The sequence below is a fragment of the Heloderma suspectum genome, chromosome 8 (genome assembly GCF_057233095.1).
Source record: "Heloderma suspectum isolate Gila_16-S chromosome 8, 16-S_ref, whole genome shotgun sequence".
Taxonomy (NCBI): domain Eukaryota; kingdom Metazoa; phylum Chordata; class Lepidosauria; order Squamata; family Helodermatidae; genus Heloderma; species Heloderma suspectum.
Genome location: NC_139465.1, coordinates 24,473,568 through 24,497,736, shown reverse-complemented (window position 1 = coordinate 24,497,736; position 24,169 = coordinate 24,473,568). Strand labels below are relative to the sequence as shown.

Sequence of the window (24,169 nt, the reverse complement as noted above, 5' to 3'; positions counted from 1 at the left end):
AGGCTCAGTTATTCCATTCCCCACCTGGTTCACTTACCTCCTCCTATGCCATCAGAACCCTCATCAGGGAAGGTGCTGTGTGTGTGTGTGAAGAATGAGAGAAGGGATTGAGAAGGGAGAGAAAAGGAATAAGGCCAGGGGCTGGGAAGGAGGGGGAAATAGTGAGAGAAAGAGCAAGACTCGCAATGAGGAAGGAGAAACAGCGAGGTAAAGAGATGGGGAAGAGAAAGGGTGAGGCTAGGGGCTAGGAGTGGAGAGAGGGAGAGAGCGTGCACAAAGGGGAAAGCTTTGTGTTGGCAGAAGAGAGAAGGGAAGGGATTGAAAAGGAGCAAGACCAGAGGCTGGGAGGAGGAAGAAACAGTGAGATAAAGGAGTGAGGAGAAGAGAGAGAGCAAAGCTAGGGACTGGGAAGGAGAGGGAAATAGTGAGAGAAAGAACAAGGCTAGGAGCTAGGAGGAGGGAGAAACAGCGAGGTAAAGAGGTGGTGGAGAGAGGCAGCGAGGCTAGAAGCTGGGAGGGAGGTGAAAATAGCAAGGCAATGGGATAGAAGGGACAGAAAGAGGAAGGCTAGAAGCTGGGAGGGGGAGAAACTGCGAGGTAAAGAGGTGGGGAAGAGAAAAGCTGACTTTACACTAAAGAACCCCCCGCAGTCCTCCCATTCTGGAGCCTTTCCCCATTTATCGTGGGCTCCCAGACAGTGACCATGTGATTGCTGAGAGGGGAAGCTTTTAATTTTCAAGGTTCCATAGACCCCGGTGAAACAGTGCCATCTAGTGGCTGTTTCAGTCACATTACGTTCCAGCTTTTAAAAATGGTTCATTCGTTCCAGATCTTTTTGGAGCGAAAAAACCAGGAAATACCTCTGGATATGCCCTGGAGGTTAACGACATCATGAAAAGGACCTGGAAACTTCGGTGAGTATGCAATCTCAATAGCAGGATAAAAGCTCTGTGTGAAGGAGCCCAAGGAGTGAGGCTAGAGGCTAGGAGGGGAGAGACAGAGCGCATAAAGGAGGAAGCTTTGTGTTGACGGAAGATCGGACAGGGCCAGGAAGCAACTCTTAACTTCTCTGCTTGTCTGCCCAGCAGCTGATCAGTGGCAGGCCAGGAACAGGAAGGAGAACCTAGCGCCTCAACCCTCTTCAAGGTTTTTATTAAAAAGATATGTTTTGAAGGAGACTGGGAGTGGAGAGTTTCATGGGTGCTGTTGGAGGCCCACAGGGACAGTGCTGGGGACTGAGCTTGCTTACTAGGTTGGTTCCATGCTGCTGCAGTTACTAAAAGCCTGGCCACCGTAGCTGGCTCCTACTGCTGAAACCACTGACACCAGTACACTTGATCAGTCGCACCTTGGCCTCTTTTCCTACCTCCCATTGGGAGGAGTTCCACCAGCTTGTTCAGAGTAGGACAAGCTCTGGAGTCCTAGGGGCACATCCAGAGACAACCACCAAAAGGACACGGATCACCACCGCTCCGTCACTTCTGCACCACTTTTTGCCAAGTCTCATCTGAGTGTGGCCACTTAGGTTCTCACCTCCGAGACCCACTGCAATCCCTTCTTAAACAGATGTCTTTTCCCTTCATCTGCTGAAACCCAGGATTTTTGACACGCCCCAACCTTCAGCTTCAGGAATGGGTTATTCAAACCCAAGGATAGCTATCTCTCTTTTCAGGAGGGCCTTGTACAAATGATAACCTCCTGTTTAGACCCCCCTTTCTATGGTGTGTGTATGTGTGCAAATTTGTTCCCATTTTGACCTTTATTTGGTCAGAGCTCCAGCTACTTAGCGCAGCCTTCCTGCTTAACTAGTGGGAAGAACTGCGGCCGGGACCCTTGAGAACATGGGTGGGTTTGTCTAGAGCAGCATATCTGGAAACAGTTTCTTTCCCTTTCCCAGAGCCAAATCATTGTTCTTTTTATTCTGGCCCATCCTGAATGGATGAACCTAATTATCTGGATCCATTTCAGTCTAGATTCAAGCCCCATTTGGAGACTGGACTTGCTTTGGGTACCCTGGCTGACTTCCTTCATATGGAATGTGACCCTCTTGATTATCCTAGATCTCTCAGTGATTGTTGATAACATCAAACACCGTATCCTTCAGGGCCATCTTTGGGGAGATCAAGTTAGAAGGCACATCATCATGTGGTGGCTCTGGTCATTAATTAATTAATGATTAACAATTAATTGTTGTGAACCGCCCAGAGAGCTTCGGCTATTGGGTGGTATAGAAATGAAATAAATAGAAATGAAATAAACAAAATAAATTCCTGGAGGACCAGGTTCTAGAAGGTGGTCCTGGCATGTTACTGTAGTTTGAGATTTGTCAGAGAGGCCTTGTTCAGAATTCCAGCTGATTCTTTGTTTGCATGTTCATGAAATAGTAAAGCATACATCGATGGCATTTCTGAAGTGTAAGTTTGCTTATATGGTGGTGGCAGTGTTGTTGTTATTTAGAGGCAAACTCTATTTTCTGCAGTGACTAGCTTTTTTCAGGGCTATGTGTACTTTTCACTGACAAATTTAATAAAAGTAATCTGCGGTGAGAGCATTAAATAACATCTCTTAAACCCACAACACCCTATTTTTTTTTTTTTACCTGCTGCCATTCTGAGATGCATCCTTCACCTTTCCCCCTCTGGTTTGTCTCCTCTCCAGGCTGCGCTGACATGCTGACACGGTGCCAGTGCCTGGGGTTTGCCAAAGACCGGATCCTGTGCATTGCATTGCATCCAGGGTGGGTGCAGACAGACATGGGCATCACTGTGGTAAGTGACTCATAGAGGCCATCAAATGGATTTAACTACTAAGGCTTCCACCTAAATTAATAAACTCTTTGATAGTTCAAATTTGTTGAAATACCCTCTCTAAGTCAAAAATGATAAGAAGCACAGTGTTAGGTGTGCTGATGCCCATTTTTAATTTCAACTCTGCTGAATCCTGGTTGGATCCCTAACCCTGGCCAGACAGATGTTCCATGGAGCTCATGACCATCCTGTGCTATTTGTCCCCCGAGGTATACATGGAGTTACTATACTTAGCTATTGTGGTTGATAGCTGTCGATAGACATAAACCTCATGAATCTGCCAAATCCTTAAGCAAAATCTATGCATGTAGCCGTCAGGACATCTTTGGGCAGTGAATTCCACAATTTAATTATACCCCGCTTGAAAAAATGCTTTGTTTCTCAAATGCATATGTTAGCTCTTTCACCATCCCATTCTATATCAATTACAAAGATCCAGTACAAGACCAGATTGGACTAAATTAAAGACGATATCCTTGCTCAATTGCATGACTTCCAAATGTGTTCAGCTTTAACCAGGCATTTGGCAGCATATGATGAGTTTTAATCGATCCTGGATTGTCTTATGGTTGTGGTTGTTTGCCTGAAGTTGCTTGTTTGAAGTTGTTTAGATATACAGTATGTTCTCCTGTGTATATTGTCTGTTTGTATGGTTTTTTTTAAAAAAAATGTAAATGGCTTTTAACTTTTGTATACTGTATTTTTAATGTTTTTAAACTTTTTAGACTGTCCAGAGAGCTTTGGCTATTGGGCGGTATAGAAATGTTAATAATAATAATAATAACAACAACAACAACCATAAGAAGCCAACCACCCCAACAACCCACCCTGGCTGGGTTTGCATGTAATGACCAGCTACTGTGTGCCCCCACTGTGCCCTGATTATTCAAAATGGGGCTGCTGCAGCAACAAGAAGCCCTGCAGGGAAATTCCACCATGGTGGGCTGGCTTCTTGTTACATGCAAACTGGACCACAGTGTGAAGGAGAAGTACTTCCTTTTCTCTGTATGGAATCTCCTGCCAATCAATTTCATCAGATAACACGGCATTCTAGTATTATGAGCGAGGGAGAAAAAACACTTAATATCCATGGCCGCCACACTATGCATAATTGTATAGATCATAATATCCTCCCTTACATGCCTTTTTTCAAAAATAAAAGGTCCCAAATATTTCAGCCTTTCTGCACACGGGATGTGCTCCGGCTCCTTGATCATTTTAGTTACTTTTTTTCTAGCCATCATATAGAATTCAAAATACAACTGTACAAAGACATTTTGAACCTGGCATGTTTATTTTTTATCCCTCTCCCAATAACCTCTAGCAAGGAATGTGCCTTTTCTCTGCTAAATCACACAGAATAAGCATTGCATTGTGCTATCCACTATGACCCCAAGATTTCTTTCATGGCTAGAAAGTATTTGCAAGTTTGGTGCAGGGTTGAGGTGTCTTTAAGGGTGGTGGCAGTGGCAGAGATTTTTTTCTTTCTATTTTCCTTTTTGTTGTTGTTGCTGCTATCACAACTATGATCACAAAGATCTTCTCAGTGACCACCTCCTGGCCACAAATTTCCCCCACATGCCCCTGGAATGATGCCATGTCATTATGTAATTTAATGCCGAGGGGTTGCCTATCAGATCACCTTTATCCTCGTAACCGTTGACACTTGTTGATGTGCCTGTTGACACTCACAAAGATCAATGAGGCAGGACTTCCCTTTGCAGAAGCCAAGCTGATTCTTCTTCAGAAGACTTGTTCTTCTATTTAATTCTATATTTAATAATGCTTTTTTACCAGTTTACTGTAATAGATAGTAAGCTTGCAATTTCCTGGATTCATTTTAAAAGTTGGTGTAATGCTGGCTACTTTCCAATCCTCTGGTACAGAATGTGATACGTGTATAGCAGCTTTTGAGCATGCTTCTCTGTTTGCCTTTGATGGTGCATGGATATTTTGAAGTGTGCTCTCAGCTGATGTTATCTATGCATTGTCACTCTTTTCTATACTGTAAAAGTCTTTGTGTCACTCTCCTATTCTCCTTCCAGGGACAGCCCCCACTGACCGTAGAGCTCAGTGTGTGAGAGATGCTGAATAAGCTTGCCTGCCCCTCTGAGCAAGACAACGGCACTTTAGTGATCTGGGAGGAGAAAATCCTTCCCTGGTGAGACACCCAAAGACCTGTTTCTATGCACTGCAGCCTGCAGGAGGAACCTTTCACCACAGGCAATGCAAATATTTGACTAGCTGTGTCTTTGTCTTCAATAAATACACGATGATCTGCTCTCTGAAGAATGTGCTATTCCTTCTTCCTTCCAGTTGTATTTGCTGACATCCTTCCCAATTGCCTTATGTAACTATACTCATTTTTCATGCTTTTTTGTTTGTGGTCACATAATGTAGTTCCCAGTCAGTGACTGAATCACACCGGGAGGAATATCACTCTGTGCCTGAGGTGTGTATCCATCTCTGTTTTCTGATTGCTGTGTCTGAGCAATTTCACGAGGAAAGTGCTGCTTGATTGAGTAGCGTTACTAAATCTAGACATGACTTAATATTGCTTCCCTTCAGGCAAGTTCACTGGCTTAATTATCAATATCTCCAAGCCTTTGACTTGTCCACTCTAGGCTGACTCTTTTAAAGTGAACACACCATTTGCTGCAGAAATACTGAAATGCATGCTCTGTGCCAAGCAGCTTGTCAACAGGGATTAGTATGGATCAATATCATTTATAGCCCACATATGCACTTAGGTGTGCAGTAGGAGAACTGCAGAAGAGAACTGGACACCCTGCTAAAGTTCCATGAATGAAGAGCTTTTCTAGACAAAGCTTTTATTGTGCACTCATCATTCCTCTCTCAGAGTTGTTTATGGGTGCTTTGGATGATGAATATCATCACCGTCCAGTTTTGCTTCTGCTTTTTAGAAGCAATTCTGTAGGGTTTGGGGGGAGTATTTTTTGCCAATGTGAAACAAAGTGCAAGTCCTCACCAGTGTAATCGCGTTATTCTGCTATACCACAGCACCACTCTAGAGGTTATGTATGGAAAGGCAGGAAAGAAAAATAACTTCATGTAGAGCTTCAATCTTAATTCCGCAACAGTCCTTAAGACATGTCCGACTCTTCGTGACCCCATGGACCATAGCATGCCAGGCCTCCCTGTCCTCCGCTCTCTCCCGGAGTGAGCTCAAGTTCATATCCATTGCATCGGTGATGCTATCTAGCCATCTCATCCTCTGCTGTCCCTTTCTCCTTTTGCCTTCAATCTTTCCCAGCATCAGGGTCTTTTCCAGTGACTTTTCTCTTTGCATTAGGTGGCCAAATTATTTGAGCTTCAGCTTCAGTATCTGTCCTTCCAATGAGCAGTCGGGGTTGATTTCCTTTAGGATGGACTGATTTGACCTCCTTGCAGTCCAGGGGACTCGTAAGAGTCTTCTCCAGCACCACAGTTCGAAAGCATCAATTCTTCGGTGCTCAGCCTTCCATATAGTCCAGCTCTCTCACAGCCATACGTTACTATTGGGAAAACCATAGCTTTGATTAGACGGACCTTTGTCGGCAAGGTGATGTCTCTGCTTCTTACTACGCTGTCTAGGTTTGCCATAGCTTTCTTCCCAAGGAGCAAGCGTCTTTTAATGTCATGGCTACAGTCCCCATCTGCGGTGATCTTGGAGCCCAAGAACATAAAATCTGTCACTGCTTCCATTTCTTCCCCTTCTATATGCCTGGAAGTGATGGGGCCAGATGCCATGATCTTAGTTTTTTTCATGTTGAGTTTCAAACCAGCTTTTGCACTCTCCACTTTCACCCTCAACAAGAGGCTCTTTAGATCTTTTTCGCTTTCTGCCATTAGGGTGGTATCGTCTGCGTATCTGAGGTTGTTGATAATTCTCCCGGCAATCTTAATTCCGACCTGTGAGTCATCCAACCCGGCATTTCTCATGATGTACTCTGCATATAAGTTAAATAAGCAGGGCGACAATATGCAGCCTTGTCGTACTCCTTTCCTAATTTTGAACCAATCGGTTGTTCCATATCCGGTTCTTACTGTTGCTTCTTGACCCTCGTATAGGTTTCTCAGGAGACAGGTAAGGTGGTCCGGTACTCCCTTCTCTTTAAGAATTTGCCAGAGTTTGTTCGTTGTGATCCACACAACCAAAGGCTTTAGCCTAGTCAATGAAACAGAAATAGACGTTTTTCTGGAATTCTCTTGCTTTCTCCATGATGCAGCGAATGTTGGTGATTTGATCTCTAGTTCCTCTGCCTCTGCGAAACCCAGCTTATACTTCTGGTAGTTCTCGGTTCACATGCTGCTGAAGCCTAGCTTGTAGGATTTTGAGCATAACCTTGCTGGCATGTGAAAGGAGCGCAATTGTATGATAGTTTGAACACTCTTTGGCATTGCCGTTCTTTGGGATTGGAATGTAAACTGACCTTTTCCAGTCTTGTGGCCACTGTTGAGTGTTCCAAATGTGTTGGCATATTGAGTGCAGCACTTTAACAGCATCGTCCTTTAGGATTGTAAATAGCTCAGCTGGAATACCGTCATCTCTGCTAGCTTTGTTGTTAGTAATGCTTCCTAAGGCCCACTTGACTTCACTCTCGAGGATGTCCAGCTCAAGTTCAGTGAACGCACTATCATGGCTATCAGGGACATTCAGATCTTTCCTGTATAGTTCTTCTGTGCATTCTTTCCACCTCTTCTTAATCCATCTGCTTCTGTTAGGTCCCTGCCTTCTTTGTCCTTTACAACCACAAAATTGGCTCCTATCCCTACTTCCTCTCCAAATGACTCTGTTCTCAGATGGTTCCTTTAAATCCTGCCAGTTCACCTTCCCTTTGCACGCACCCCTCCCTCCCCCATCATCCCCATGTTGTATTCTTTCAGTGCCAGCTGAAGGCCTTTTTATTTTCCCAGCATTTTAGCGCTCTGGTCTTTTAGCTCTGCTGTTTTAAATCTGTATTTTAAATCTCTGCATTGCTGCTAGGCTTTATGCTGGTTGTACTTTTTTGTTGTAGTTTTAAGCTTTCATATATTGTTTTATGCTGTACTTTGTGGTTTTAATTTTTGTGAACTGCCCAGAGAGCTTCGGTTATTGGGTGGTATAGAAATGAAATAATACATACATACATACATACATAAATCTCTCCCCAAAGCCACAGCAATCCTTGGCTTTGGAGCTCCCTGTTGCTCTTTCAAAACTCTCCATGTGCTTTCTTCTACATTCTCTGCATTTGTTTTACTCCCACCTCCAAAAAGCTCTCACAGCCCCCCCAAGTCTGTTTCTTCCATATTCAGATGATCTCAGGATCAAAATTACCATCCTAAAGCTTGTCTTCTTCCCCCATCTTCATAATTAGCCAAACACAGGGGAGAGCGTCTGGATTCCTGCTTTCTTCAGTCTGCGAAATTCCCTCCCCAACAAGGCAACAAGCCTTCCTTCTCCAGCCTCTTGCAGAAGTGCTTGTACAGACCCCACAACAACCCTGTTTCTGTTCCTTTTGGTTGTACTGCGGGCAGTTTTTGGCACATGACTATTGCCACGTATGTGCCTGAGATGAAATAAGAGTCAAGTATCTTATGCAAGCCAGGCCGGGGTAATTATGAGGAACTGTGGCTAGATAATCTCGGGTGGGGCTGGCAAAGGGCTTTTCCACTTGGGTCTGGGCTGGCAAGGGAGATGGCAATGCTGAATGTGCGGAGTGCCCTGGTGACTGGGTCCAACCGGGGCATCGGCTTGGAGCTGGTCAGGCAGCTGCTGGGGAAAAGCAATGGGCCAGAATGGATCTTTGCCACCTGCCGAGACCCAGAGGGACCACGTGCCCAGGTGAGCCCCTGGTTAGAGGCAGATGTACCTTTGGATGGGTGCCTCTACATGGGATCCCCCCTCATCCTATGCTAAGGGGATTGTGCCCAGGGCAGTGGAGATGTCTTGTGAGCTTTTTAACTTCCCATTCTCAGGTAGGTTTGGTACTTGTGGGACAATTTGGTACTTGTGGGATAGTTCACTTAAACACAGAGGCCATTCACACAACATGCTAACCCACACTCGGTGAGTGTGAGTTGTTTTGCAGCATGGGTTGTTTGTTGTACCATAGGTTAGAGTGTTGTCTGAATGCAGCACGTTTTCCACAGGGTGGGCTATTATGTTGTCTGAACACAGCCAGGGTGGCTTGTTAACCATGCATTATGGCTTGCTAACCACCCTGAACAACCAACAGCAAACCATGGGTTCTCAAGGTAGCTTGTTCGAGAAAAGAAGCCACACTGCATGGTTAACAAGCCATCCTGACTGCATTCAGTCAACAGGATAACCTACAGTTCAACAAACAACCCATGGTTCAAAACAAGCCACACTCAACCACTGAGTGTGGGCTAGCATGTTGTGTCAACGGCTTGACAGATTAGTTGCCCTTTTCTGTGCTTCGACCCCCTCTTTTCCGTTTCAGAATTAGGGGGAATGATCAGAAATTATACTGATTTCTCCCACCCATTGATGTGAGCAGAATTTAAAAGGAGGAACAATAATCCTATAAGAAACTGGAAATTATGAGAATAACTCAGATTAAATATTCTGAAATAACAGAGCATGGGATGGATGTCACCAAGCAGTAAATCACATTTTGCTCATTGGGGCTTCCTTCTGGCTCAGAGTGCTTAGAGTGTGACATTTGTTCTTATTAGCATATGTTGGAAAAAAGGGAGAAAATACTCATCTGATTGTGAGAAATGATTCTAAAGAATAACACTCTGGGTTACTGATCGTGAGGAAGGAATCCTCCAGACTCCCCCCTCCCCCCAGATGCATGATCTTGAACGCTCTTCTAAGACTCCCCACTCAGAGCACAAAAATAACGATCAGGCTGACATATTTACTGCAGAACACTTTTGCAGAGACAGAACAATGAAACAAATGCATCCTGTGCTGAAAATGGAAATCAGGGAGAACCTCTTTCTGTCCAATCTTCCCTTCCTGTCTCTTCTCAAGTTACCCGGTCTCTCCAGGAATTAATTGTTTCATTGTAAGTTTATGATTTGGGTATCTTTCAGGACTTGAAGAATTTGGCTGCCAAACACCAGCAAATCGCCATCATCCCACTGGGTATGTGCTTGGACCCCCAGTTTCTCTCCCCATCCCTACATCACTGCAGACAAGAGCTGAGATTTTAGACAATATTCCTTTTGTGCAGATTAAATTTGCATTGGTCCCCCAATTGTGATCCTCAGCTGGAATTTCAGAACTCAAGATATGCTTGGGAAATTTTGGGACCTGTTTCTAAATATAGAAAACTAACATACAGCTAGGAAGGATTTGCTCTGTTATTATAAATTCCAAATGTTGGAGCAGTCGGTGTGCATTATGCGCAAATAGACATGATAATCACTCCCCCTAGCAGTAAATTCAGATGATGAGTGCCGACAGGTATTTAGACAAAACGGCCACTAAGAAACAAGAAGGGCATATGAATTTGCTCAAAGGAACACCAAAATTTGCTTAAGTACAAAAATAGTATGCGGTAAGAACAAAAAACAAAAAATGCCCAATGAGTACTGAGCATGCTAAGGAGCCAAGGAATGTTGACTGACAGTCGAAAAAGAAAACCTGTGTGTGTGCGTGTGTGTGTGTGTGTGGTGAACCTTGTATTCTGATATAGACCGACACCATCTCCATAACCAAACAGGAGTGAATCAATTCAGTTGTTCTTTAGTTCAAGGACATAACATAGGTACTGTAAATTCTAAAAAGACAGTTACCTTTTATTTATTTGATTTATATCTTGCCCTTCCTCACAAAGAGCCCAATGTATAGCACAACTATCTTGTGAGAAGTTGCTAGGAGGCCTTCTCAGGCAGATCTGCGTTTTTTTCTCATCTTCCTCTTTAATCAACCCATGTTTTTGCGCTTGGTAGAGACAGGCCCTTTTCACACACCAAAAAACAAATGTGCATATCTGTAATATCAAATGATGCATTGTATGTGTGAAAGGGCATTCACAGATCAAAGACCACAGAGGTTTCATAACACTCTGAAAGACAGCACATTTCAATGGAAGCTGTTCACACGCTGAGCTGCGAGTCACCAAAATCTGAGTGACCAAATGATAACAGCGATCAAGTTTTGTATGCATTTTTGAAGACGCCCATAGTTGGGCACTACTGTTGTGTTTGTCCCCCAAAAGAGATACTGGGGCTGTTCACACAACATGCTAACCCATACTCAGTAGTTTGAGCATGGGTTGTTGTTGAACTGTGGGTTATTTGTTGAACTATGAGTTAACGTGTCGTCTGAACCTAAGACATTTACCACAGGGTGGCTTGTTAACCACGCAGTGTGGCTTGTGAACCACCCTGAACAAACCATGGGTTCTCAAGGTGGCTTGTTCAAGAAGAATAAACCATATTGCATGGTTAAAAAGCCCACAGTTCACCAAACAACCCATGATTCAACAACAACCCACACTCAACCACTGCGTGTGGGTTATTGTGTTGTACGAACCCATTCACTGACTGGGTTCTCATGACATGACCCCCCCATGGCTTGTTACCCATGATGGCTTATTGTGTCATCTGGACCTGGACCGCTTACTGCAAGGTGGCTTATTTGGGGGCAACAAAGCATCCTGACAACCCATGCCATGTTCTAGGGGTTCTCTTACCCATGATGGGTTGTCATGTCATCCCAAACTGGGAGAGTGTTTTCATCATGGGTTGCCACAACTGAGTACAAAACCCCTGCTGCTCTTCCCAGTCGCACCCACCCGCTTGCCACCTCAAGCCTCACTCACCAGTGACAGCCCCCGCAACGATGGCCAAGAGGCTCTTTGGAGGGGCTGTTGCTCACTTGCCAACCCCTTTTTAAAAAATGGTTTCTGTGTGTGTGTCAGTCTTGCACTTACGGCTGTCAAGACGAGGGAGCAAAATCATCCCCTTTGCCAGGTCGTCCCCAGGTTTCCAGTGCTGGACTGACACTTGGGGGTCGGCTGCCTCCATTCCGCCTCCAGCAACCCTTCTTACTACAGAACTAGTGCCCGTCCCCTTTCGGGGCTCCCATTTGCAGTAACTGCAGCAGTAACTGCTCCAGCTGGAGCAGCCTGTTCGATATGTGCAGCCTTGCCTTGTCAATGTCCTTGTAGGGGTGACTGCAGGTAGGCTGCTTTCTGCAGATAGGCTACTCGCTGCAAAGAATAACGCATGCTGGGTCACATTTGTGGGCTGCCCGACACAGAAGAAGCATTCCGGATGAGGTATTCAAACTGCTGAGGCAGCGTAAATATTTGCATGAGGAAGGTGGGGGGTTAATTAGAAAAAGCAGAGACTCTAAGTCGAATGAGGAGATTATGCACAGCGTCCTGCCTCAGCAGCACTCCCCAAAGGGAGCATTATGGGTGTAAACAAACCAGAATGTTTATTTATTTATTTATTTATTGCATTTCTATCCCGCCTTTTTTCCTCTTGCAAGGAACCCAAGGCGGCTTACGTTCTCCTCTTCTTCCTCTCCATTTTATCCTCACAACAACAACCCTGTGAGGTAGGTTGGGCTGAGAGTCCGTGACTGGCCCAAAGCAGGACTACAATATATCATCCGCAAACAAATAGATTGTGTTAGAGGAGTAATCGAATCATTCTCAGGCTTCTCAAAACTGTGGATCAGAAGCAAAGGAAGGACCGGCCCAGAATTCTACCTAAATTAATTTACATATATAATAATTATGTTCACAGTTCTACAGGATATACTCCATTTTATCTAATGTTTGGTGGATTTGGGAGACTACCCATGGATATAGGACTTGATGTTAAGGTGAGAGAGGCAGGAGCATTTGCAGAGAAGCAAGGGCATTTGTGGTGTGTGTGTGCACACTGGCTTTCGATATACATGCTGGAAGCCAGCAGGTGGACCAAGGGGGAAACAAACCATAGCAAACTGAGGAGCTCCTGATTGGCTGACAGCAGCAGCATGGGTTAGCCATGGATTAAACCATGGTTTGCTTTCAGGGTAGCTTATCATGATGTGCAAACTCACCCACTGGGAGGGTTCACATGACACGCTAAGCCACCCTGCGAATAACACCTTGGGTGGTACACAGAACAACCCACGGTGCATCTGACAGACGATCAGGCTCACCATGGGTTGTTCTCCCACTCCTTCCCCCTTGTTCCTCCGGACGGTATCCCAGTGTCCTCCACAGCAGGACCCGTTTTGTCTGCCCATCTTGTCTCCCTCCCTGCTCCGATCGCAACCCGTTTTAGTTTCCCAGCTTTTTTTTTGGCCTCAGAAAGTTGCGCAAACGGGGTCAGGTTTTGGGGGAGGGGGTGTCAGTCTTCCGCAAGTGTGCACTTATGGCTGTCTGATATGTGTAGCCTTGCCTTGTCAGTGCCCTTGCAAGTTTCAGCTATCGAAGGGCACAAAGTGCAGTGTAGGACATGCAAGGCCAGACCGCACATAGGCTAATTTGTGCACGCTTGTCACTGACAGGTCCGAAAAAGGGGGAAAGATCAGGAGAAGGAGGTGCACCACCAACAGCAGGGGGCAGGGGGGAAACAATACCACCCACTTAGCAAGGGGATCCTCTGGGTTTTAATTGTTGAACTGACATTTGTCAGTGTCCTGCTTCCATTCAGCACTTCCATAAGTCTCCAGCAAGTCTAGAAAGGGGAGATCTTGGCTCCCCCCTATGTCGCTGCTCCCATTTGCAGTAACAGCAGCAATAACTGCTCTGAATGTGAGCTGTGAATCGGAGGGAGCCAAGATTTCCCCTTTTACGAGTAGCTGGAGACTTGGGGAAATGTTGAATGGAAGCAGGACGCTGACAAGTATCAATTCAACATTTAAACCCAGATGATTACCATGCCAAGGGGGAGATATTGAGCCATCCTACTTTTGGTGCACCTACTTCTCTCAGTCACTAGCGGTGTGCAAATTAGCCTATATGCACTCTTGCCTTGTCAGTTTCCTTGTATGCTTCCTCACACCCTTTGACAGCTGAAACATAGGAGGACATTGACAAGGCAAGGCTACAGATATCGGACAGACGTAGGTGCGCAGTTGTGCACTTGCAAAAGACCACCACCAACAACAACTACAATAATAATTTTTAAAAACGATGACTCCATTTGTGCAAATTTCTGGGGCTACAAAAAATTAAAAATATATATTAGCTCATTTGTGCAAATTTCTGGGGCTGAAAAAATAATAAAAAGGATTGCCAAATGAGTGACAACCCCTCCAAAGTGCTGTTTGTGCATCGTTGGAGGGGCAGTCACTGGCGAGAGAGGATTGAGGCAGCACAGATGGGTGCAGTCACCAAGAATAGTTTTTTTCTACTTTTGCTGAGCAGCTCACTGACTGATTCCTGCAACCTACAATGAAACAGCTGTTCAGGATTCAGATGACACACCAACCCATTGTGGTTTGAACAACCCCTAGAACAAGCCAGGGTGGCTTGTTGCCACCCCGGTATGGATAAATAAAAAGGTAAAGGTGTCCCCAACCAGTCGTGTCCGACTCTAGGGTGTGGTGCTCATCTCCATTTCTAAGCCGAAGAGCCAGCGCTGTCCGAAGATGCTTCCGTGGTCATGTGGCCGGCATGACTGAACAACAAGGTGCACGGAACGCTGTTACCTTTCCCGCCGAAGCGGTACCTATTTATCTACTTGCAATTTCTTGCTTTCGAACTGCTAGGTTGGCAGGAGCTGGGACTGAAGACGGGAGCTCACTCCGTCACGCAGCTCTCAGGTCTCGAACTGCTGTCCTGCCGACCTTCCGGTCTGCAGTTCAGCGTCTTAACCACTAAGCCATCGCAGCCGTAGCATAAATAAATACCATTAAAAAGTTGTGTCTTGACACATTTTCTAAAGGCAAAGAGAGTGGGGATGGCTGTAATTCTGAGGGGAGTGCATTCCACAGTTCGGGAGTGACACAGGAGAAAGCCCTGCCACGTATCCCCATCAAGCGGCCCTCCAGGAACAATAGTGTCCTCAAAAGATCATCTCCTGCAGCTCTTAATAATTTAACAGGTGCATAGTGAGGTAGGTGGTCCCTTAGATAACCAGATCCAAAGCTATTTAGGGCTTCAAAGGTTAAAGCCAACGTCTCATTTCAGCAGGGCGTCCCACAATGAGGACCAAATGTTGGAGGTTGTAAAAGCCAGGGCCTGCTTCACATATTACACAGCACTAAAAACCTTTGCTACTGTGCTTTCCTTAGACAGGAAGACTCAGCATATATCAGTATAATACTCACACTGGCAAACATATACTGTTCATGTGCACATTAGATACGATTTTTTCCGGCTCTATTTAATACGTTATTGTGTGTGTGCCTAAAAATGTGCTGGGTGAAGTAATCCTTCTTCTGCTGCATTTTCGGAGCACACTGAGTGCATGCTGCAAAGATAAGCAACAACAATGCAGCCTGCAGGCAGCCTGCAGGGCTGATCCTGGCTCACTTTCATCCTTTTAAAATCCCTTCTCTTTGCTGCTGTAGACCTTTCTGAGCCATCCAGCATCAAGACTGCTGCAGCCAGAGTCACTGAGCAGCTGAAAGGAATTGGGTTGAATCTGCTGATAAACAATGCTGCGATTGCAAGGCCATGTCCTCTGGAATCAGAGGCACCGGAGGAAATGTCTGAGACATACAAGACCAATGTGATTGGTCCTATGGTGGTGAGCCAGGTAACGCCATCCTATGGCTCTTCTTCATGGAAACTTCTCATCAACTTGCAGAGCCTTTGGGAGTCAGTGTCTTGATGCAAGTTAGGGATGTCAGAGGAATCCATCCGAGGGGTGAAGTTCGCTGAGCTATCATCAGCTCGGTCCCCGGACTTCGGCTCGCTTACCAACCAGCTGCCTAGACTTGATGCAAATCGAGTCAGGCCAGCTTGCAGATTTTTGGGTTGTTGTTGTTTTTCTTAAATTGCCATTTATGCAAATTGTGGCTGCAATTTGCAGAATTTGTGCACAATCCGGCCATAATTTGCACAAATTCAGGCTGTAATATGCTTAATTTGCACAAATTGCAGCCATAATTTGCATAAATGGCAAAAAGGATCCTCTGTCTCAGAAAACTGGGAACAAAAGGTCCATTAGTTACACAAGCCTTTTTCACTAGATGGTTGGATTAGGACGCTTCAGAGATAGATATACTCCAAGGTGACACCTAGAGCAACATTAATTGAAGTCCACCTACATGGCTAGAGAGGTAGGTTTCAGAAATGATTACAGTATAAACACACACACACACCCCTCTCAGCTCCAGCTAATTTGTGCTTGCTTGCTTGCTTGCTTGCTTATTTATTTATTTATTTATTTATATCCCACCTTTCTTCCATCATGGAACTCCAGGTGGCTACATGTGGTTCCGAGGTGGCATCCCCTCCAAGCACTGACCAGACCCAAACCTGCTTAGCTTCAGCAAGGTGTCTGCCTCATGTTTTCACACTATGCCCTGGGATTATTGACAAGTTGTGCTCTTTAGTCAGAGCTCATGTGATCACCTTAATGTCCTAACGAAATGGTTAAGGGATCAAGAGGTACATTCAGATGAATTATTGTAGATATTATATATATACTACCTTGGTCCAGAAAAAATTTATTATTGAGCAGGCCCATCATACATGACCAAAATCTAATGGCTGCATGACAGACAGAAATTCAACAGGTGGATTCTTAGTGGTTATGGAGGAGCAGTGATGTGGAAAGCCAGCACCTGTTGAAGCCAGATTGGAAGTAGCTGCTGCCACCTGGACAAAGCACAAGAGTATTCCGGAGAGTAACTGTTGGGCTCACATTTGCTCTCCTGTTGCAGTCTCTGACCTCATAAAAAGATGCTCAGTCCTCCCCACACAGTTTGCCACTGTCCTTGATAATTCTCTCCCCTTCTCCAGGAGTTTCTGCCCTTGCTGAGGAAGGCATCTCAGGAAAGCCCCCAGGAAGGGATGAGCTGCAGCAAAGCAGCCATGGTCAACATAAGCAGCAAAATTGGCAGCATGTCAACTATCTTCGGATGGCATTTGGCACATGGTGTCTCTTACCGTTGCAGCAAGGTATGGAAAATGTAGTCAACAGGCATGTGCAAAAGCTTCAGAGAAAGAGTATTTAAGGTACCCCCAAATGAACAGAACTTTGAGAAAGATCAGAACACCAAAGAAGCAGCTGGACGCAGCATAACACTTGCTTCTGAGTGTACAGCCTGGCTGGCCATCAGGCTCAATTGATCCAACATGGGTTAACTATGTGAGTGAATGTAGAAAGTGTGAATGGATTGAACTGAACTGCATTCTGTCTAAATAAAGGTGTTCTAGAAACTGCATTTGAATTTTGCATCTCAGTCTGCATCTCACACTGTAATCCCAGGTACCTATTCCTAACATTGAGAGACAGAAGGGGAGGGGGATAGATCAAGATGCAGAACAAAGACACAGAGAAAGGAAAGAACAGACACCAAGGGACTATGAAGCTTAAGAGTAATAATATGTATTATTAATCTTGAGACTTTCTCCCCTTTCCCTTTCTCAAAATGTTACGCCCTTGCTTCGCTTGCCACCCATTCCATGACTTCATAGGCGTATAGAAGAGGGCATTTTACTCCAGTTCTTGGAGGTTTCCAAAATTTCACATGCATTTGGAATTGAAATGCCATGCGAAATTTGGGTTTCTAGTCTGGTCTCCACTATGCATTTAATCCAGTTCAGATCAAAGAAGCCAACTCAAACATAGATATGAGCGTTTGTGCCAAGAATCTCCCTCCCTCCCAACACTAATAACAGAATATCACAAGAACATCATAGTGATCACCCATGTAGTTTATTACTGTTAGGGAGCAGGACAGACCCTTGTGAGATTTCTGCCTCAGATGCCAAAGTAGCGTAACCTGCCTTGCATACTAAGCACCGTGACTTAAGGGACTGGAATTGGGTGCCTTTTGCTGCTCTGCCTAAGGTAGCAAAATGTCCTGTGATTATCCTGATTGTTGTTGTTTTTAGAGGCAAACTCATATTTCTGCAGGGACACCTTTTTTTCCAGGGTTGTATGTACACTGCACACACACATACACACACACACACAATTAAAATAGTCTGTCCCGAGGGAGAACATTGAATGCCATCTCTTAGTCCCACAGAGGTCTTCTTTTGACCTGCTGCCACGCTATGGAACTGAGATGCGTCATTCACCCCCTGCTTCTTGCGTGTCTCCCTCCCAGGTCGCTCTGAACATGCTCACGCAGTGCCAGTCCCTGGCATATGCCCAAGACAAGATCCTCTGCGTTGCTGTGCATCCCGGGTGGGTGCAGACAGACCTGGGAAATCTGCTGGTAGGTGATTCATGGTGGAATGTCAACTCTACGCAGAGGCTGTCGGATTTATGTAGCTACTTCGGCCTACATAAGGGTCAAAACAGATAATGGGGTAATTAATTTATCATTGTGGGGAGGGAAACCTGCTGATTGCAGAGCAGAGGTAAGGCTATCTCATGTTGGCTCCACAAATCCTGGAAATTGGAGGCCAAGGCTGATGCCTCAAAAGACATGTCCAGAAACGATGTTGCGCAATGCCGTAGGAACATCGGAAGCTGCCTTACGCTGAGTCAGACCATTGTTTCATCTAGCCTAGTATTGTCAACAGTGACTGGCAGCAGCTCTCCGGGGTTTCAGGCAGGATTCTTTCCCAGCCCTACCCGGAGAACGCAGGGATCGAACCTGGGACCAGCATGCAAACCAGGGGCTCTACCACCAACCCACGGCTCCTCCCAGGAAGTGTACTTGCTTACTACTGCACCCACACTTTTCTTTGTCTTTCAGGGCTTAATCCAGGCCTAAATCCAAGACTCATCAGAGTGAGGCACTGGATGGAGCTCCAGAGAGCCCCACCAGTCATTTTCCTGCTGCAGCAAAGGTCCCTGCAGGAGAGTGGCTAGCACAGCTCTCCAGAGTGTCTCTCAGGCCCAAATAATGCTTTGCTCTGAGGGGTCCTTCCTCAGAGTGAAACATTGGGTGGGGTGGTTTTGGAGACTGCCTGTGCTGTAGCAGGACAAGTGGTCGTTATGGTCACCTCACCCATAAGGCCTCACTTTGAGGAAGGACCCCTCAGAGCAAGGCATTGATGGGCCCAGATCATGCATGCTATTGCTGGTAATGCAACAAGCCACTGGGGTGGGGGACAGCAGCACAATGGCTCTGGGGCGGACGGAGAGCCTGGGACTACTAAAGATGTCCTATGTTGTCCTCTTCTTCCTGTATTGCATTATGAAACATCTGAGCCTTATGGATTTGCTCAAGGAATCCTCCTGTGAGTTGACCAATGCCTGTTTTAATTATTTAAATATAAGGATATATAAAGACACCCATATAATTTAAAAACTAAGACTCTAAAATGCCTGGGAGAAGAGGAAGTTCTTTTCCTGGTGCTGAAAAGATAACAATGTAGGCACTGGTGAGCTGCCTTGGGGAGGACATTGCATAAACTGGGTGCCACAACTGAGAAGGCCCTCTGTTGTAGCTTCCCGGCTAACTTCCTTTAAAGGAGGCTGCTAGAAGAGGCCTCTGAAGATGACCTAAGGGTGTGAGCAGGTATATACAAGAGGAGAGGTTCCTTTAGATACACTGGTCCTAAGTGGTTTAGGAATTTAATGGCCATCACAAACACCTTGAATTGAGCCTGAAAACAGACTGGAAGCCAACTGATGAAGAAAAAATAAAAATGAATGCTCTCCAGTTATTTTATATTCATAAATAGTGCATGGATGTTATGAACTGATACTGATAGTGCATGGATGTTATGAACTGTGCTCTCGGTCAATGATGCCCATGTTTTGTAACTGTTTTGGGCATTGTGCAGGTTCTCATGTCACTCGCCTCTTCTCTCTTTCCAGGGAGCGCCCCCACTCTCAGCGGAGCTCAGTGTACGAGAGATCCTGAACACGCTTGCCCATCTCTCTGAGAAAGACAACGGCACTTTTGTGGACAGAAAGGGTAATTCCCTTCCTTGGTGAGACACCCAACAGTCTCCTTGTCTGCACTGCAGGAGAAACCCCTCACCACAGGCAATGCAAATATCTGACTCGCCATGTCTTCATCAACTTTCTCTGCTGTATAAGAATGCAATCGTATTACCTGGGAGTAAGTCCCACTGAGTAATAATGAACATGAAATTTACCTTTTTAATTTCAGTGTTCTGCCAAAAAGGGGGTCTCTTTATTCATCCGTGATTCCAGCAAATATCCCCAGCTGCCCTGTTCTTTCTTGAACAGGGGTTGTAGAGGATGATCCACATGCTTGTACTATCCATAAAAAAGCAAGACTTAGATCCCCCCCCCCGATTCCTACTCAGTTTGACTATCTATCTATCTATCTATCTATCTATCTATCTATCTATCTATCTATCTATCTATCTATCTATCTATGTGACTATGCAAATAAAGACAAGGTGGTCATTGAAAAGATATCATGGTTTGCATTGACAGCTGAAAAGTCCACTACTCTTCATATGACAGCAACCTCTAAGGATACCTGGACCTTTTCATAATTTGACCTGTTTACTTATGCATTATATAACATCTTTTGACACAAGTGCATTTCTAAATGTCTTATGAGTTATGGTGAACACAATACAATCATTACTTATTTAAAACTCATCTCTCATGGGATCATGCTCATTCTTCTTATGGTTTTAAATCAGAAAGTACATAATTGGATTCAACCGAATCCTTACAGTTCTCATTCGTGTGATGTCTCTTAGCATGCTATGGGGGGCAGGGGAGAACAGTGTGGGAGGTTTACAGTGTGGAGGTTTACAGTGTGGGAGGTTTACAGTGTGGAGGTTTACGGGCACTTGCTGGGCTGTGGAACAACAGTGGTGCTTCCTGCCCTGCTTGTGACCTTCACAGAGACGTCTGGTTCAGCCATGTGGGAAACACCTTTCGGCTGATCCAGCGGGACATTTCGTATGTTCCTGGACTGATGAGATTGACATGAGTGGTACAGTCCTTACATGAATTAATACAGGGAGGGAGATATCCTCGAGCTTCATCCCTCCTCCTCCTCTCTGTCTTTTAAGTCACAGCCAAGAAAAGAAATACAAATCATTAGATGGTAGATTTTACCCATACTGCTCAGTATGGATTTAGACACAGTTAAATATTTGAAAGGTAAGAGTAGTTTTCATATTTCTAGTCTGTGTTGTTTATTGGAGCTTGATGCATTTCCAGAGTATATTAACTGCCCAATCCTGCATTTACTCACCAGGAAATTCCACTGCTGAATCTGGAAAGATGGGTTATAGGGAATTTTCTTTCCAGCACTGCCACCACCTATGGGAGAACTATCTCTTCACTGGGCAATCCCACCTTTGGGTTGTTTTGTTGTTGTTGTTTTAGCAAATGCTTATATTTCAGGGCCTAAAGAACTTTCTGCCACTATAACTCTACAAGCTGACCCTTTTCTGCTGCCACCAGTTCTCTAAGAATACTTTAAAAAACCTCCTAGGAGCTTGGTATAAGAGGCTTGGACGTGAGATGGGCACCAACACGAGAGACAAGAGGAACTATTAAACAAGTTAATATATTAAAGGGATATTTTGTGCATAAAGGAATACTATATTTACTTTGGGCTTTTCAAAAGAATGACTGCTGTCACTTCCTAAGTACTCAAGAGACACTGTTGCTGATACAAGCCTCTTAATGACTCCTTTAACCCCGGGCCAAGTTCCCTAGACCTTCACCCCAGTCAAATACACTCACAGCCAGGTCCAGCTCTTGGGTACAGTCTCTCTCTGGCTCTCAAAGTTCCTCTAGCTTCATTTCTCACTGCTTGGACAGTTTATCTGGGTTTTAATGCCTGCTTGTGTAACCTTCTTCTGGCAAGATCATAGGGCAACCTCCTGGCATAGCAAAGCCACCCGCTCCCTACTCCTGATCTTCACCAGCCACGTATGGTTATCCCACACAGAGGAGGAATGTCTTACTATTCAGGCCTTAGCTATTCACTTGCTCCTCAGCTTTCTCCTAGTCCTTCTATAATACCACCCACCAATCAGCAGACCTTCTCCTTCTCTGACTACCAAGAGAATTCCTCAATCCCTAATTATCAACTCCTTGTCAACTGTAATTATATGGCCTAGTAGATCGTGCTGGGGTGGAGTCAGTGGTTGTGGTCCATGTTGGTACCAAAGATGTGGGGGAATGTAGTCGTGAGGTCCCGGAAGCCAAATTTAGGTTGCTAGCTAGGTTCAAATCCAGGACCATCAAGGTGGCTTTCTTGGAAATGCTACCTGTTCCACTCACAGGGGCAGCTAGACAGGCGAAGCTGAGGAGTCCTAATGCGTGGATGATACGGTGGTGAAGGGAGGAGGGGTTCAGATTTGTTAGGCACTGGGGAATGTTTTGGGACAAGCCAGGCCTGTACAAGAGGGGCGGTCTCCACTGGAACCAAAATGGAACCAGACTGCTGGCGCTAAACATAAAACGGGTGGCAGAGTAGCTTTTAAACTAAACCCTGGGGAATACCGACAGGAGCTGGGAAGCATCTGGTTCGGGTTAAACCATCCCTAGGCGATGAAAATGTTTTCAAGTGCCCAAATGTAGAAGGGGAGGAAATAGACGATAAGCATATATGAAACATAATAGCCAATCAAAGAGGCCTAAGTGCCATAGCAAAAGATGCAGATGCCAGAAACATCTGGGGAGGGACACCGTGTATAGGTGTTTCTATGCAAATGCTAGAAGCCTCTGAGCCAAAATGGGAGTGTTGGGGTGTCTGGTTTTAAAGGAGAACCTGGATATAGTGGGCATTATGGCAACCTGGTGGAATGGAGAGAACCAGTGGGATGCAGTCATCTCTGGATATGAACTCTACAGGAAGGGCAGGGAAGGGTGTGCTTGAGGAGGTGTTGCTCTGTACATCAAAGAGGGCATAGTGTCGAGCAGACTAGAACATCTAAAAGGGGCAGACTCTTCCACAGAAGCTCTCTGGGTGACAATATTGGGCTCCAAAACTAATTTAATAATAGGGACGTGTTGGAAACTCTGAGTTCCTACAGTGGTGAGAAAAAGTCTGTGAACCCCTTAGGATTGCCACATATTTCCAACCTAAAATGTTATTAGATCTTAATCTAACTCCACAACCCTAGATAAAGAACAATAGATAACCTGATTAAACAAATGACACCCAAACATGAAGCTTTTTCAATATTTATTTATTGAACTATTTATCCCAATATTTTCAATACCTGATTCAACATTCAATATTCATGAGTGAAAAAGTATGTGAATCTTTAGATTCAGTACCTGGTGACACCCCCTTGAGCAGCAAAGACTTCAAGTAAGCATTTTCTGTAACTGTTGGTCAGTCTCTCACATCAGTTTTGAGGAATGTTTGCCCATTCCTTCTTACAGAACTGCTTTAACTCAGTGACATTTGAGGGCTTCCTTGCATGAACAGCTTGCTTCAGGTCCTGCCGCAACATTTTCAATGGGGTTTAGGTCCAGACTTTGACTAGGCCACTCTAAAACATGGAATTTCTTCTTCCGCAGCCATTCTTTTGTAGATCTGCTTGTATGCCATCTTTGATCGCATCGAAAGAACAATAAGAATTCTTTACAAGTTGTGAGGAAAAACATTTTTTTTCTAAATAGTCATGTTTTCTACAGTCTTCTCCATTAGTGTTTTCCCAATTAGCTGTATTCTTGTATAGTTTCTTCCTGAGGGTGGCAACAAAGATAGCATAGGTTTGTTGTCTCTGAGTTCCTAAAACACTGTCTGAGAGAGCTCAGTGGAAAGACTGTGTTTAAATAAAATTAGGTTTATTTGGAAGGTAAAGTTTGTGTGAGTTTGTGAGGTGCAGTACACTAACTTTGAAATACAGCTCTCCTAATGAGATTAATGAAACAGCTCTCCTAAAAACAGGCTTTGTCTAACTCACTCTGACACTGAATTTAGGGTGGGGGGGAGGGAAAGCTGTCCCCTTCTGATAGGGGCTTCCAGTGATAAAACATTGCTCACTTCTCTTGAGCAATTAGCCAGCCATTTCCCAAAGAAAAGAAAGTTCATATAATACAGGGAGGTCAAAGGGAAATTAATATAATTCAGGATAACAAAATGGGGAGAGGGGTTGCAGTATGAGAACAGCCCACAATCCTTACCACAAACTCTGTCAACTTTAGTCAAATTTGTTACTTAGGGAGTAATCCTATGGCCGCAAGTCAGCAGCTAGACGGTCATAGGATATGTAGTTTTCCAGGAACAGACCATCTCCCTCTGTCGCGCTGCCTCACAGGCAGCGTGGAATGGCCTTGCACTCCACACCCAGGAGTGCAGAGCGGCCAAACCAGGGCAATCCTGGGCGCGTTCCGGAGCGGGGAAGGCGGAAATG

General features: G+C 45.0%; 1 protein-coding gene across 7 annotated transcripts; it reads left to right on the top strand.

The window, feature by feature from the left end:
- The first annotated feature begins 829 nt into the window (after nucleotides 1-829).
- On the top strand, nucleotides 830-23,697 carry LOC146338941 (uncharacterized). 7 transcript variants are annotated; one of them, XM_084813141.1, is made up of 7 exons: nucleotides 830-914; nucleotides 2,659-2,768; nucleotides 9,858-9,909; nucleotides 15,292-15,479; nucleotides 16,691-16,849; nucleotides 18,007-18,117; nucleotides 19,674-23,697. In XM_084813141.1, exons 2-7 carry the CDS (start codon nucleotides 2,670-2,672, stop codon nucleotides 19,791-19,793), a joined length of 729 nt encoding a protein of 242 aa, XP_084669267.1. In that variant the 5' UTR covers nucleotides 830-914; nucleotides 2,659-2,669; the 3' UTR covers nucleotides 19,794-23,697. The 7 variants fall into 7 exon arrangements, with proteins under 7 accessions (XP_084669267.1, XP_084669266.1, XP_084669269.1 ...); XM_084813140.1 differs by lacking the exon at nucleotides 830-914 and adding an exon at nucleotides 968-1,146; XM_084813143.1 differs by lacking the exon at nucleotides 830-914 and adding an exon at nucleotides 968-1,252.
- Nucleotides 23,698-24,169: the final 472 nt, after the last annotated feature.

Bases quoted from the DNA above. Each gene is read 5' to 3' on its own strand.
- LOC146338941 (XM_084813145.1), top strand. From the start codon at position 8,488: ATGGCAATGCTGAATGTGCGGAGTGCCCTGGTGACTGGGTCCAACCGG. The intron at 9,910-15,291 runs GTATGTGCTTGG...TTGCTGCTGTAG, and splicing joins AATCGCCATCATCCCACTGG to ACCTTTCTGAGCCATCCAGC. The intron at 15,480-16,690 runs GTAACGCCATCC...CCCCTTCTCCAG, and splicing joins GTCCTATGGTGGTGAGCCAG to GAGTTTCTGCCCTTGCTGAG.